Here is a 15,830-nt window from a genome sequence, read left to right as displayed (position 1 = left end):
AAGATGATGTGTTCACAGAGGATGATGGGATAGAGTGGTATGCTCTGAGCCTCTCTCTGTCTGGCACTGAGAACATCCCAGCCATGTGACACTAAATAAATAAGGACAGCAACAGCCAAACTGACCAGAATTAGCAGCACAGGATAGATGTGAGTCATATCAATATTTTATTTTCCATTATAATAATGAAATTTCTTATTGAAAACTGAAATTTCATCTCTATATTCTTTTTTAAACAATAACCCATTTTTATAGTTTTTCCTACACTTAGTTTTTGACTTTTGAGTATATTTTTGCACAGTTGTGATCAAACTGTGTATACTATATCCTGATGTTTTCATTTAGCCTATATTATCATTTTTCATGTTGTCACTTACAAAATTGGCAATCATTTTTAATGGTTGCATAATAGTCTATTGACAAATACTATATCATACTTTCATAGCCATTTCCACATTGTTACCTGGTTAGTTTTTAGTTTTCTACCGTGATCTAAATAATGCTCCACTATTTGCAGGAACTTTCTCGAAAGAAAAAGAAAAAAATGATAAATAATGCTCCAATAAGTATCTTCCTGTATGACATTTTCAGTATATAAATAACTGTAAGATTATTTCCTTATGTCATCTTCCCAAAAGTTGACTTACTCTGTCAAAGGATACACTCATTTTGAAATCAGTTTGCTTTCCAGAAGGGATTCCAATTTCTGTTGATGGGCATTTGGACTGGATTCTCCATGTCCAAGAAGCTCTTTGTGTACTTATAGTGACTGTTGGGGTCCCACACATTCTAAATACAGTGTCCCTAACCAGTTTAGTGGACGGGGTGGGTCCTGCTCTGTGGCTGGGTAGGTTTGCGAGGCAAAGCTCTCTGAGCCTCATTATTTGTAAGTAATCCTGAGTGTCTGAGCCCATGCAAGGGCATCAAATGATGATTTGTTTTCTGGGAGTGCTCCGAGTGATGATAGCTAAATATGGTCTGCTAAAGGATGGCTATTATGAAAAACAGAAATCTAGAATTTTACAAATCTTGAAATTTAACTTGTTAGACATGTCTGGAAAATCATCGAATCTCATGTAAACCTCATGGCTATAATTTTGGTTCAGGGGAAATGTTGGATGAAAACATGAATACATGCACCTCTAAGGAGCAGGCCAGTCCAGAAAGCCTGGGGACAGTTTCTCCTCAATCACTGAACATGCGATGGGATTACATTTAATGAATGAAATTGATATGGAAATACTAAAGTGGAATTTTAAATAAGATGTTTCTTTAGCCAACCTTATGGTATTTCTTACAGACCTGTGAGGGAATTAACACTAATTGTGCCACCACGTGAGGCAAGAAAAATCTTCATGGTTCAAGTGAAATTGATTTGGATTTTTAATTTATGTTAGCAAATAATTTTAATGTACATTTTAGAAAACAGGAAATGTTAGGGTTTTATTTAAACCTGTTGTCATAAATCTTGCTGCCTAATGGTTTTAGACTTTGGGAAACTCCTCTTATGAGAAATTATCAGAAAAAAACAGGGAACAAACCTCTTTAGGTAAAATTACCACTAACAGTGGTAGCATTTCCGGACCTGTTTCTCTTGCAAAAATTAAAATGGTTTGCTAAGTCTTATTTACTGACTTGTACTTATTTCTCTATCCTTTTTCCCCCAACTTAAACCTCTGCACTTCTTAGATACAGCAATTTTGGCAACAACTCTTATCACTCCTCAAGACCCTCATCTGGATCCAGTGTACCCACCACCCCCACGTCATCCATCTCACCCCCACAGGAGGCCAGGTTGGAAAGGTGAGTTCCACAAGCATGCTGATGGCTTCACGGTCCTCAAGTAACGGGAATCAATTTGGTTAAGTGTGGTTAAAGGAAAAATATAAATGAAAGACATAACATGAAGTATTTTCCTTTACAGAACATTGTCAGAAGCCAGGAATATTTTCTCTTTCTTTCACACTATTTACTAAGCAAATATTTTATTAGAGGTGATATTTTAATATTATTGTCTCATCTCCCTACACACTTTCCATAGAAAGTATAAAAATGTCTTCTAAAATATTTGTGTGAAGTTTTGATTCATTCCTTAAAAACTCTTCTAGATTTTACGTAAGCTCTGCAATTTGTTATAAACACATCAGTTTTCACCGTTGAATGATTAAATCTATGTAAATCAGAAAGTAGTGGGCCCATTAAGGTGCTGTATAATTAATCCAGGACCTACCAGAAGAGAAAAGAATTGTATGGGTACATGGAAGTAATTTAACTTGGCAAGAGTATTAGACCACCAGAAATTAACTGATTATGACTCCCAGAAGCAAATGATTGCCCAAGGATGTGTTTACAAGGGAAAGGTAAGACCTGTAATTTTAGAACAGTTAGAAAGTTACCCTTACATGGCAAGAGTGCTGAGTTAGAGAAGACTGGTTAGGATCCCAGCTCGCTCACTTGGAAGTTATTTAATCCCTGAGGGTAAATGCTAATTACACCAACCCTTACCTTAGAGGGTGATTGTGATGAGCAAACAAAAGTTCACTCGGGAGTGCTGTGTGAAGCCCACCATGTGTGGAAGGGGTAAGTGTAGGAGATGATGGCATGTAACTTCCAGCAGCTCCTCATTCGTCAGGAATCTAGACATGAGCGACATCAGAGATCACTTGCCTCAAATCCCAAATTTAAAGCAACCTGCGTTCCACATTTAGATCCTCTTCTATGTGTATTCTGAAGTGTGTTTTGCGAAGTGCTGCTGGTGATTGGAGGTTTGGTTGGGTTGAGAGCAGGCAAGACCTTAAGCCCCGGGAGGAAGGGTTGTCCAGTGGGGTTTGCCTAGTCACATGTCACTGTTAACTTCTAAGATGGCGTGTAGAACCTATGGTGTCAAGCTCTCAGATTCCACAGTCCAGCATGGCCCTGGGCTGAGCACACTTGGGCTAAGTTAGGTCTTGATAAGGTAACCATTTGATTACCCCGAAGACACCATTACCTGTCTGTAGTTCTGTCCTTTACCCTAGGGCACCTCCTGTTGGGATTAGCCAAAATTACCTGTAGTCCTGAAGGGGTCACCATACAGATGACCCTTGTCAAATGGGATGTAAGATTTGGAGCCAAAGTGAGTAATATTGGAGTCTGACTGATATGACGTTGCACATCTTGCCTCTGCCAGGCTGCCATCTCCTCAGGGACTAGAACCAGGCTCTGTTCATTGGTGTGTTCCCTACAGTGCCTGGAGCCTGGCAATAGTAGAGCCACAGTAAACACTGATGGAAGGATGAGGTGACTTAGCTGCTCACTCCTTGGGAACACTTTGGAGGTCTGTGAAGTTACAAAGTTATACAGAGAGGGGTCCATGTGACCCACAAGATTACCAAAGCCCTGGGCTTGGATGTTCTTCCTAGGTTCTGAAAGGGAAGCCCCAGCCTCTGCCTGCTTTTCTGCCACTGGAATCCCAGGTCCAGGTTTGGGCTATAAGATCCAGGATCCTGAAGGACTCCTCTCTGTGTCTCCTTTTCTGCCTGGACTGGCTGAAGTGCCCCTGGGGATAAGGAGGGTGGGCAGTTAAACCAGGAATGGTAGAATTGGATCCCAGAGCCGGGGCGCGGTGGCTCACACCTGTAATCCCAACACTTTGGGAGGCCGAGGTGGGTGGATCACGAGGTCAGGAGTTTGAGACCAGCCCAACCAACATGGTGAACCCCCATCACTACTAAAAATACAAAATGTAGCCGAGTGTGGTGGTGCGTGCCTGTTATCCCAGCTACTCAGGAGGCTGAGGCAGGAGAATCACTTGAACCTGGGAGGTGGAGGTTGCAGTGAGCCAAGATTGTGCCATCGCACTCCAGCCTGGGTGACAGTGAGACTCTGTCTCAAAAAAAAAAAAAAAAAAAGACTTGGATCCCAGAGTGCCTTGAACATCCTGGGGAAGAGGCTGGACTTTATCCTGAGACCACTGGAGCTGTTCAAGTTTGGAAACAGGAGACAGCAGGCAACCAATTCTAATTTGTTAGTAGCATAGAACAAGCCACTGGGGTGAGGCTGCAGGAACAAGGGCTGCCGAGAGGCAGTGTCAGAGTCCAAGAGAGATGACCGTGCCCAACATGGTAGTGGCTGTGGGACTTGCCGGGAGCAGCAGGTTTGGCAGAGTTGGCTGCCGCCTGGAGGGTAAGAGCAGGAGACACAAAATGAGTAGAGGTTCAGGCTTGCACGAGTGTGTGGATGTTAGAAACAAGGAACTGGGATGATACTGGAAGAAAAGCAAATTGGGTGGAGACTTCGAGCCTGGGGCATGCGAGGTCCAAGGAGCCTGTCTGACTTCCAGGGAGATGTTCCAGAGGCCCTGGGGAGGTGTGGACTCAGCAGTCCTTGGCTTGAATAAGGCTCTGGAGATAAATCCCTCAGAGAGCCTGGCACTGGGATGGGGTCACTGGGGAACAGCAGTGGTGGGGTGACTCTTCTAAGTTCCTTTCCTTCTTACAGTACGCTATTGCTATAGGAATTTGGTTTTCTTTACCATCTACTCTATCCATGGGCAAGTAAGGTAGCTTCTAAGAGTCTGTCACCTCCTTTACATTTGCTTGTCTTTTTCACTGTCACCTTGTGTGGCTCTGAAAAAACATATGATGAATCATTTGGCATATCAGATGTGCAGTTTTATTCAGACCAGGAAGGCACTGGACCTGGCTGTATTACCACTTTACTTATGTTTTGTAAGTGGGAAAAAACAAAAGAAATAAGAGGGTCTTCCAACTCCAAATCATACTTGTGCACCATCGCCCAAGAATATTACATCAGTTGCACTTACGATAATAGACATTTTTATATAGTTTGATTTTTTTCTTTTTCATATCTGACAACTGAATTCTTTGGATATCACCCATAATCTAATTTCACCTATGCAAGTATTTTTTGCCCATTAAGATGTGTGATTATTTTTACTGAGGTATATATACTTTAGTAGAATTTGTAAGATTTATGGTTGGTATGTTTTATATATACATATATTATTAAAACCAAAAAGGAACTATATTATCAATAATGGTTGCATTTCTGCAATGAGGACCCGCGTCTTCTGTGATCATACCTCTGACTAATAAACATTGTGCCTGAGCCCTGTACAATACTAGGAAGTTCTAGAACTTCATTCCCTTGATTTGGAAACAAGACTACTTCACTGAAGTCCTGGGATAATCAGGCCAACTAAAACACCCTTCAGGCACCTTGGCCCACTTTGGAAATGCAAGTGGACATTGTCATGAGCTTGGAGTTTTCCATTTCTTCCCCCACAAGTATATTAATGTGTTAGATGTTGATAAAACTTGGAATGATGAATTGACATAGGAAGGAAGTGCTGAAGAAACAATATGGAAAATTAAGTCAAGTCAAGGATATTAAAATGAATCCATCTCCATATCTCCTATTATAGCTTTGTTAATAGGGCTCTCTTTTAGAAATAGAGTAACATTTTCATGAAATTGGAACTTAAGAGAAAACAAAACAAAACGAGAAAACCAGAACTATTTGCAAAGGCCCTCAGGAATACAAGATGGCAACTGTTTAATGAAAACAGACTTTTAAAACACTTCACTTTTTGAAAATGTACTTTTTGAGCAGAGAATTTCTAAACATTTTCTTTGTGAAAGAAAATAAAACTACAGGAATACTTGAACCATTTGTGTTCAAGTATTCAAATGAAACAAACAAGCAAACAACCACACCTCAAGCGCATATGTGGTTGTGAGGCTTTGGGAAAGGCCGTCCCATCCTCTTCCCTTCCCTGTAGTGACATCTCCATCTTGTGGACTTTCTCATAAATGGCGGCTGGAGGCTTGCCTTGTCAACGTGAGGAAACAGTACGCCCAAGCCCTGGGACTGAAGGTGCCCTAAGACAGTCCTTGTTCTGGTACTAGAGAGGCCACCTAGAGTAAGCCTGTCCTGCACTGTGAGTGCTCAGTGGGAAGAGGTTGTAGGAACCTCAGGCCCATACTTAGGATGCCAGAGAGGATTTCTCTGTGGACATGCTGTGCTAAAACCCAAAGAATCATATGCACTTTAACCATGCGTTCTGTTCTCTTTTCCACTTGTAATAATGCCATTGTTTACTATAAATGACACTGACATGCCTGTTTTTCAGATTAATGTCAAGAGCCCTTAGAAGATCTTGGGAATAGTCTTTCTCATAGTTGTCCCAGCAGAGTTCTTCCTACTTCCTGTAAGATTATAAACCCAGATATAAGTAACGACATCTTGTTAGGGAGTAATAATGGATAATAAGGGATGGATAAAGGACATAACCTTTTGTGTGTGTGTAGTAAGAATACTTAACGTGAGATCTACCCTCTTAACAAATGTTTAAGTGGGCAATACGTTATTGTTAACTGTAGGCACTACGTTATGTAGGAGAGCTCTGGAACTTCTATAATTGTAGCTTTATACTCATCAGATAATAACTCCTTATATCCCTCTTTCCTCAGTCTCCTGGTAACCGTCATTCTATTGTCTACTTCTATATCTTTGACCATTTTAGATGCCTCACATGAGGGTCATTGAGTTGTTTTTTCTCATTGTATTATTGAAGTTCTTTATAAACTGTGATAAGAGTAGCAATCATTTTTCTCATTGTTCTTTTTACTTCATTTATTGTGTGTTTACCATGTAGAAACATTCAATTTCATGAGTTAATCTTTTCTGTTTTCAGAATTTTGTGTTCCTACTGAAGAAGGCCTTTTTTCTCCTGGTTTCTTCTAGTACTTCTGTAGCTACATTTTGTCACATTTAAATGTTTTATCTATCTGGAAATTATTTTGGCAAATAGTATGAGGCAGAGGTCCAACTTCAGCTTTTTCATACATTCAACACCAAGTATTGAATAACCCTTTGTTTCCCTACCATGTGTCAGATACTAACAGGAAGGGAGGTTTGTTTACGTGTCAGTGTGTTCAAACTGTTCTTAGGAGCATCTCCCCTCTTCCTGCTGTCAGCCTTCCCTGATCAGCCACGCTGACCTCTCAGGAGCTTTCCTTCCTCCCAGTTTTTGGCTTTACCACTTTCTTCATGGTCATTGGAATACAACAGTGTCATGTGCTGCCATGGAACAGTCCTATTATTGCATCATCTGCTTTTAGGAGGTTGTGTACAGTGACTGACAGTGCTATAGTAAAGAACACAGTCATATTTTAGGAAGCTGGGAAAGTGGAAGCCTTCTGTGCTTCTGTGGTGGCTGCTTCTCCCAGCTTAAGCTCTCTCTTACGGGAATCTCACTTGCTGTGATTCCCTTGAACACCTATCTCCACCATGTTTATGGAGACTCCTCCCTCAGAATTCAGGTTTCTGTTTCCATGCCTTTCCTGCCTGTTGGCAGTTACTGTAGTTCTTCCAGTGATGGCCTGCCAGGCATGCCTTTTGACTACCACCCTGTGTGTAACTTGTGGGTACCTGTGCCTTCTTCATCTTTGTTGCCAATTCCAAGTGGACTGTCTATTCCCTATGAATCCACATGCTTGTGTCTTCCCGTTCTTGTCTGCTTTGGCTTTGATCATTTCCTGCCCTGACCTCACTAGTCATCTACATGTGCCTTGAAGTTCTACTTGGGTTTTTGAATCACTGTTTTTTGTGGATATGTGATCTGGGTGGATCCCAAATGCTTGCTGGCTGCGTTCTATAACTTGGTTTACCCAATACTTAAAAAAAAATTGTCAGTGGAATTGAGAGCCCCACTGTGCAATGGGGTTCTAGTTTTTAAAAAAAATTAAATTGGTTGATTAAAGTACATTTTTAAAAAACAAACTTCTCTGAGAAAATCGCAAATAGAATGTAAAATAATGGGATAAAGGACATTGTCTTTCCGCGTGACACAGTTAATGGCACCCAGTCCACAAATGCCAGTAGGAAACAAGCAGTACAAATGTGGCCTGATTCCCCACCATTCAAAGATGCTGTGTTCTCCTTGGACTGCGCAGAAGCAGTCTTCCCACTTGCCTGCCACTAGTTCCTGGCAGCAGTCTTGTTACAAACAGTAAGAGTCCCTGTAAGGCAAAATGTGGTCCTTATTAATTGATTGCCTTACATCCAAAGCGCACAAGAGAAGCACCGGTTCTACTGATGGAGTAAGTTCAGAGTGGGGTCTGGCTCGCTAATGGTAGGTTCACAAAGTGACTGTGGGCACTAGGGAACCTGGGCTGTGCTGTGCTGCGGGACTGCGGGTCCTCAGCAGGTACTGGAGATTTTTTTCTCTCACACATGTTTTAGATCTGACTTGACTTTTTCCCACCATTCCTACTCCCATCTTTGCCATGGTTTCCAGTTGTCACTTGCTACAGTAGTTTTGTACCATTATTGTACAGAGATCACAGAGCAAAAAGGGGTGTGTGTGTGAGAGAGAGAGAGAGATTAGAGAGATTGAGATTTCTCCTTCAGAAAAATGTATTACTGGGCTGGGCGCAGTAGCTCATGCCTGTAATCCCAGCACTTTGGGAGGCTGAGGTGGAAGGATTGCTTGAGACCAGCCTGGGCAACAAAGTGAGACCCCAGGTGTGGTGGCTTATGCCCATGGTCACAGCTACTGAGGAGGCAGAGGCAGGAGGATCACTTGAGCCCAGGAGTTGGCAGTTGCAGTGAGCTAAGATCATGCCACTGCATTCCAGCCTGGGTGACAGAGTGAGACCCTGTCTCAAAAAAGAAAATGTATATTGCTAGATCACTGAATGTTTGTTGCCTTATCTCTTTCCCCATTCCTTCCCTCAAAGCCCAGTAATGAGGACTAAATAAGCTTTATTGTTATAATGGAAGGAGACTGAGTTTCCAGTTAATTTTGGAAATTATGTATATAGGATACACAAGTCTTACATACTCATATATTTCATTCAACAAGTATTTATTGAGTGTATCGATTGAATCAGACCCAGTCCCTGACTTCATAGGGCTTACACTTCAGTGGCAGAAGCAGAAGATGAGCAAATCATCTGCAAATAAAGAGTTTCCACTGCAGTGAATGCTGTGAAGAAAATGAACCTTCATAGAAGAACTGAAAAGAGAGAAGCCATAAAACTGGGGGCCTAGCACAGGTGCTGTGTTGTTGTGGAGGATACCCCTGGCAAAAAGTCTGGGAAACTGAGTCACTAATGTAAGGCAAGTTGCTATTTGCTCTGAGATTGGCCTGGTGGGGTGGGAGTGGGGAGGTTAAGAGGGGGATAACAAAATGGAGTCCATATCTTTCTTCAAAACAGGATTTTGCAAATCTGGGAAAGATGGGAGACCATTTGGAATCAATTTAGCATTTAGAGAAGAGGCAAGTGTGCAAAAAGAAGAGTTGGCCTGGAGTGAAGAAGCAGAGAGGAGATGGGAAGGAAGAATGGGCCTCGGTCCTGGCCAGCAAGGCCTGGGAGCCATGGAATACAGGAGATGCTGGTGGCAGTCAGCGCTTTGGGAAGCTTCCAGAGACTGGCAAATTGTGAAGCCAAACGGGTGGACCTGGGGCTGTGACAGGAGAGGACTGACCTCCTTTGGGCTGGAGGACTCACTTGGTCTTAGATGGAGGGTGGAAATTAAGAGGGAATGAGAGAACTGGCAAGAACTGCTGTATGCCAAAGTCAGGGCCTACAAAGGGGCCAGTGGGCAGGCTGAAGCATAACAACAGCCAGGGCCTGGAGGAATGGCTTCATGCTCTAGATATGAGCCAGCACAGTAATGTGAGACTCCATGTGGGACCAATCTCCACAGCACACTGCGTGAGCCCTGCTATTCCTTCCCATGGCCAAGGAGCTCAGATCTGCACTGAAGCAGTGTGTGCAACAGGCTGGAGAAGAGAAAGCAAGAGGGAGACTGAAATCCACATCCAGTCTCTGACGATGGCTGTCTTCAGGATTGTAGCAGTGGTGATGAGAAAAGCTGCCTGTTTCTTGGAGATGCCTCTGGGGCTTGCTGGTTTCATCATGAGGCTAGGATATGACCCTGAAGCTATAAAGGAAGATTCTTAAGTTTTCTTTTTTCAGGGCAAGCAAATGCCTTTTACAACTGGGCGTAACTTAGAGTTACCTCTTCTCCTGTGTCATTAGACAGGGTGATCCTCAATTTCATAGCCAGGTTGTGAGGATGATCTCATTGCTCACCATCATTTCAGTGCCATTTTAGTGTTATTTTTTACCTCTAAGTCTTCATAATATCTACTTGTGAATTAAGTGCTAATTTCAAATATCAGATACTTTATGAACTTCGTTTTTGCTTTTGTTAATATTTTACCAGAGATTATAATTTACTTTTTAAATGGGAAACATTGAAGGTTTGCATCTTTCACAAATACGATTTTACTTAACTTGAACTTACCAAGGGATATTTTTTTAAAACAGCTTTTGCAGTAAAATTGACATGCAAGAAACAGCACTTAAGTTTTGACGTATGTGTACAATAGTGAAACCCTGACCACAGTGGAGATAATGTGCATATCCATCACCCCAAAAATCTTCTCCTGCCTCTTTGTGATTATTGCTGCCCTTCCCCATCCCTAAGCAACCACCGATGTGCTTCTTCATTGTAGATTCATTTGCGTTTGTGTTTTTAGCATTTTATATAAGTGTAATTAGGCAGTATATACTGTTTGAGGGGAGTTGACTTCTTTCAGTTAGCATAATTGTTTTGATATTCCTTCATTTTGTTGTGTGTTTCAATAGTCCATTTCTTTTGATTGAGTAGTATTCCATTGTGTACATAAACCATAATTTATCTGTTTACCTGTTGATAGACACTTGGGTTGTCTTTGTATGTACATGTGCTTTCATTTCTCTTGGGTAAATACAGTCATTCATCACTTAATGGGCTATGTTCTGAGAAATGCAGTGTTGGGCAATTTTTTTATACAAAAATAATAAGGGACTTCTGAACAATTATATTCCAGTAACTTTGACAACTTAGATGAAATGGAAGAACTTCTTGAAAGACAAAAACTACCAAAACTCACTGAAAATGAAATAGATAATCCGTATGAATTAATATAAGATAAACAAAGATAGAGACATTGAATTTGTAGTTGTAAACTTTCCCATGAAGAAAGCTCCAGTCCCAGATGTCCTCCTAGGCTATATGGTATATAGCCTATTACTCCTAGACTGCAAACCTTACAGCATGTAACTGTACCGAATACTGTAGGCAGTTGTAACACAGAAGTATTTGTATATCTAAACATAGAAAAGGTATGGTAAAAAATACAGTATGAAGAGAAAAAAATGGTACATCTATATGGGGTACTCACCATGAATGGAGCTTATGGAATTGAAAGCATGAACATAAAGGCCTAGGACATTACTGTACATCGCTGTAGACTTTATAAACACTGTATACTGAGGCTACACTAACTTTATTGAAAAAGAAAAGTAGTTGTGCTAGAATGTTATGATGGCTATAACATCACTAGGTGATAGCACATTTTCAGCTTCATTGTAATCTATGGAACCACTGTCTTGTGGTCCATTGTTGACTGAAATGTTAAGTAGTGCATGGTCGTTACTAAAAGGAGAATCGCCAAGTTTTATGGCAGGTGGATGTTTAGCTTTTAAGAAATTGCCTGTCTTCCACAATGGCTGTACACGAGTAATGCTCATAAAATGAGAGGAAACGTACTCCTTCCTCTTCAGCTTTCTAGAAGAGGCTGCATAGAATTAGTACTAGTTCTTCCTTAAATATTTCATAGAATTCACCAGTGAGGACATCTAGGACTGGAGCTTTCTTCAAGGGAAAGTTTAAAACCACAAATTCAATGCCTCTAATAGATATTTATCTTATATTAATTCATATCAGGTCATCCATTTCATCTTGAGTGAGTTTAGTAGTTTTTGTCTTTCAAGAAATTCTTCCATTTCATCTAAGTTGTCAAAGTTATTGGAATATAATTGTTCAGAATAGTCCCTTATTATTTTTTTCAGTATCTGTAAAATCTGCAGTGATCATATTTCTCATTCTTAATATTGGTAATTTGTGTCTTCTCTCTCTTCTTTCCAATCAGTCTGGCTAGAGATTTATCAATTTTTTTTTTTTTACCACAAAGAACCAGTTTTTGGTTTCATTTAATTTTTATACTATTTTTCTGTTTGTTTTATTTTCTTGCTTCTGCTCACCTTGGGTAAAATTTGCTCCTTTTTTTCAGTTAGGAGATGAGGTCATTGATTTGAGACTTTTTATCTTTTCTAATATAGACATTCAGTGTTACAAATTTTCCTCTAAGTATTGCTTTTGCTGCACTCCACAACGTTTAATATGTTGTGTTTTTATCTTCTCTTAACATGCTTCTTAAGTTCTCTGTCAAATTTTAAAAAGTCTTTACCCCATGGGTTATTTTAAAGTATTTATTTAGCTTATAAGTATTTGTGGATATTCCAACTATCTCTCTGTTAGTGATGTCTAATTTAATAAAATTGTGGTCAGAGAACATATGTTGTATGACTTGGATACTTTTAAATTTATTGATATTTGTTTTACAGCCCAGAATAGGATCTGCTGTGGCAAATATATTGTGTACACTTGAAAAGAATATGTATCCTGATGTTTTGGGGTGAAATGTTCTGTAGATGTCTATTTGGTTGATGGTATTGTTCTAGTATTCCGTATCCTTAGTGCTTGTCTGTCTTGTTCTATTGCTGAGAGAATAATAAATTGCATTCCATAATTTTGATTTTTTAAAATATATTGCTATTCTATTAGTTTTCCCTCATGTATCTTGAAGCTCTTTTATTAGGTGCATAAATATTTACAATTGTTATATCCTACTCATGGCTTGACTCCTTTCATTTGAAATGACCTTTATATCTGGTAACATACTTGATTCTTAGGTCTACTTTATCTGATATTAATATAGCTTCAGCTTTAAAAAAATAGTATTAATATGGTATATCTTTTTTATTATTTGGACATAAATTAGGTTTTATGTTTCTTGTAGGCAATATAGTGTTGAATCTATTTCTTTTAATCCAGTCTGATAATCTCTACCTTTTAATTGGAGTGTTTGAACCATTTAATGTGATTATTGATTTGTTTGAGTTTATACTTTTTATTTGTTCCATCTTTTTTTCCTTTTTTATTCTTTCTTCCTTTTGGGGGGTTGCATATTCTCTATTAGTTCATTTTATCTCTTTTGTTGCCTTATTAGCAATAAGTGTTGTATTGTTTTAGTGATTGCATTGGGGTTTATAGTATACATTTTAATTTATCGTAGTCTACCTTTAAGTGATACTATGTATTTCATGCATAGCATAACAACCCTGCAACAACACACTTTCATTTTTCTTCTCCCAGCCTTTATGCTGTGGTGATCATGGATTTTACTTTTAAAATGTTGTAAACTCCACAATACATTGTTATTATGTCTGCTGTAGGCAATTGATTATCTTTTAAATATATTTAAATAATAAAATAAGGCTTATATTTACCTGTGTCATTATCTTTTCTAATTCTTTTTTATTTTTGTGTAAATCAAGATGGCCATGTGGTATTATTTATCTTCTGCCAACATTTCTTGTAGTGCAGGTCTAGATAATGAATTATTCCTATTTTTATATGTCTGAAAAAATATTTCACCTTAATTTTTGAAAGATAGTTATTGCTAGGTAAAGAATTATAAGTTGATAGGGGTTTTTTTTTCTTTCAGTACTCTAAAGATGTTGCACCACTTTGTTGTACCTTACGTTGTTTTTGATGATAAATCTTCTGTTTTTATTTTTGTACCTCTGCATGTAATGTATCATTTTTTTCCTTTGGCTGCTTTTAAAGTTAACTCTCTCATTGGTTTTTAGCAGTTTGATTTTGATACGCCTTGGTGTAGCTTTTTCATGTTTCCTATGCTTGGGACTTGAGATTCTTGAATCTGTGCGTTTACAGTTTTCATCAAATTGTGAAAAATCTTAGTGCTTATTTCTTCAAAAATTTTTGGTACTTTTTACCTCCCCTTTCTTTTGATAACTCCAATTGCATGTATATTTGGTCATTTGAAGTTTTCACAAAGTTCACTAGTGGTCTGTTGTTTTTTTCAGTATTTTTTTTTTCATTTTGCTTCATTTTGAATGTGTTTCCTTTTGAATAATTATGTTGCTGTGTCTTCATTTGCTAATTATTTTTCTTCTGCAGTGACAATCTACTGTTTCAAGTGAGCTCTTTCTTAATACCTTTCATACATTAACATGTTAAATATTTTCTCTAGCTTCTTGAATATGTGGAGTATAGTCATAACTGTTTTATCATTCTCCCCAACTAATTCTGTCATCTATGTCATTTCTGGATTGGTTTCAAATAATTTACTTTTTTCTTCTGATTATAGCTTGTATTTTCATACTTCTCTGCATGCTTGGTCATTTCTTATTGGATGCCATATTTTGTACATTTTATCTTGCTGGGTGCTGGATGTTTTTGTGTTCTTATAAATATTTTTGAGCTTTGTTCTGGGATGGGCTTAACTCAGAAACAGTTTGATTCTTGTAGGTCTTGCACGTTTAGCTTTGTTAGGCAGGACCAGAGCTATGTTTAGTCCAATATATTTCCACTACTGAGGCAAGACACTTGTTAAAACTTTAACCAGTTCCCTCTGAATTATGAAGTTTTTCTCTGTAACCGTTGGGAACAGGCAGTACTCTCTGCCTTATATAATTTCCAGACACTGCTCTAATTCATTTGGATAGTTCTTTCACTGGCCACAGATTACTTTTTACATGCACATGCTGAACAATCCTGACCTAGTTACATGAGGGAAACCTTCTGCAGATGTACAGAGGTCTCTCTCTGTATAGACCCTTTCTGGTATGTTACCCTGCCAGTGTTAGCCCCATTGGCTTCTCCAGACTCCCAGCTTTGTCTCCTCTACTCACGGAGACTTCCAGGCTCTGCCTGGGTTTTCCCTTTGTGCACCACAGCCTGCAAATGTTCTCCAATCAGTAAGCTAGGGCAGTCATGAGGATCACCTCCTTTGCTTTTCATCTCTCGGGAATCACTGGCCTTCACCATCTGATGGCCAGTTTCTTCAGTGCTGCTGTTTCATAGATTTTGTCTGGTTTTTAGTTGTTTCAGGTACAGGTAAATCTGGTTCCTATTACTCCAAATGGACTGAAAGTGGAAGTCCAAGAGCTTTCCTTTTTTCACCACTGAAATAGACTCCAATTAGATGTAGAAAGTTGGATGGGTTCAGTGTGCCAATTTTACTTTATGGGAAACTTTTATTAGAAAAGCTAATTTCTATAAAGAGAGACAAAAGAAAAAACCAACATGAAAATGATAGGTTTCATTGTCCATAAATTTGTCCGCTTGCTACAACATATGTTTTTGTGGCATTGCTCACATCACTGAAGTAGACAACAAAATTCAGTCAGTGTGTATTGATGGCACTCAGACACAGTTGCTGCGGGGGAAGGAGGAGAAGCAGGCGAAAGGGACTATTTCTGATGTGTTCCCAAAGGCAACAAGGGAGTAAGCTGTGCCAGAAACAATGTTCATTCACAAAACAGCGAAGGAACGAACCAATCATTTGTGACGATGTGCCGAAAGGACACATCCAGGAGTCTGGAGAAATAAAGAGAAGTGTCCACTGTGGTCATCAAGGGAGGTGTCTTGAAGAGCTCGGGTAGAGAGGAAGTGAGATACCACTAGGCAAAGGAACTAGACTTCTTTGGGAAGCAAGATGGTGCATGGCTTGATTGGCATGGAGGCCATCTTAGGGGACATTTTAGCGGACAGTGGTATATGAGTTTTGCTAATAGGTCATATTCTAAGATAACTTTAATTGCTTCAACATTTCAGATTTTATTGGAGTCCACCAGTGAAGTGTCAACTTCCTCAGACAGAAATAGAGAAAATATTTTCAA

General features: G+C 39.4%; 1 protein-coding gene and 1 long non-coding RNA gene across 5 annotated transcripts in view; one reads left to right on the top strand and one right to left on the bottom strand.

Annotated features, from left to right (window-relative positions):
* The window catches only part of FHOD3 (formin homology 2 domain containing 3), a 491,472-nt gene that overhangs the window by 365,560 nt on the left and 110,082 nt on the right, over positions 1-15,830 (top strand). For all 4 annotated transcript variants that reach the window (XM_030810562.1, XM_030810561.1, XM_030810560.1 and 1 more), the window contains one exon: positions 1,690-1,803. In XM_030810562.1, coding sequence (XP_030666422.1) covers positions 1,690-1,803 — 114 coding nt within the window. The remainder of the gene's footprint in view (positions 1-1,689; positions 1,804-15,830) is intronic.
* On the bottom strand, positions 3,963-7,016 carry LOC115834746. Its single transcript, XR_004029641.1, has 3 exons — positions 6,907-7,016; positions 4,514-4,607; positions 3,963-4,157 (listed from the first exon to the last, which is right to left on the bottom strand). It is a non-coding gene; the product is annotated as an uncharacterized LOC115834746 (long non-coding RNA).

The sequence above is a fragment of the Nomascus leucogenys genome, chromosome 4, assembly GCF_006542625.1.
Source record: "Nomascus leucogenys isolate Asia chromosome 4, Asia_NLE_v1, whole genome shotgun sequence".
NCBI classification, from domain to species: Eukaryota; Metazoa; Chordata; class Mammalia; order Primates; family Hylobatidae; genus Nomascus; species Nomascus leucogenys.
The sequence above is the reverse complement of the archived record's forward strand: the minus strand, read 5'-3'. Positions and strand labels throughout refer to the sequence as shown.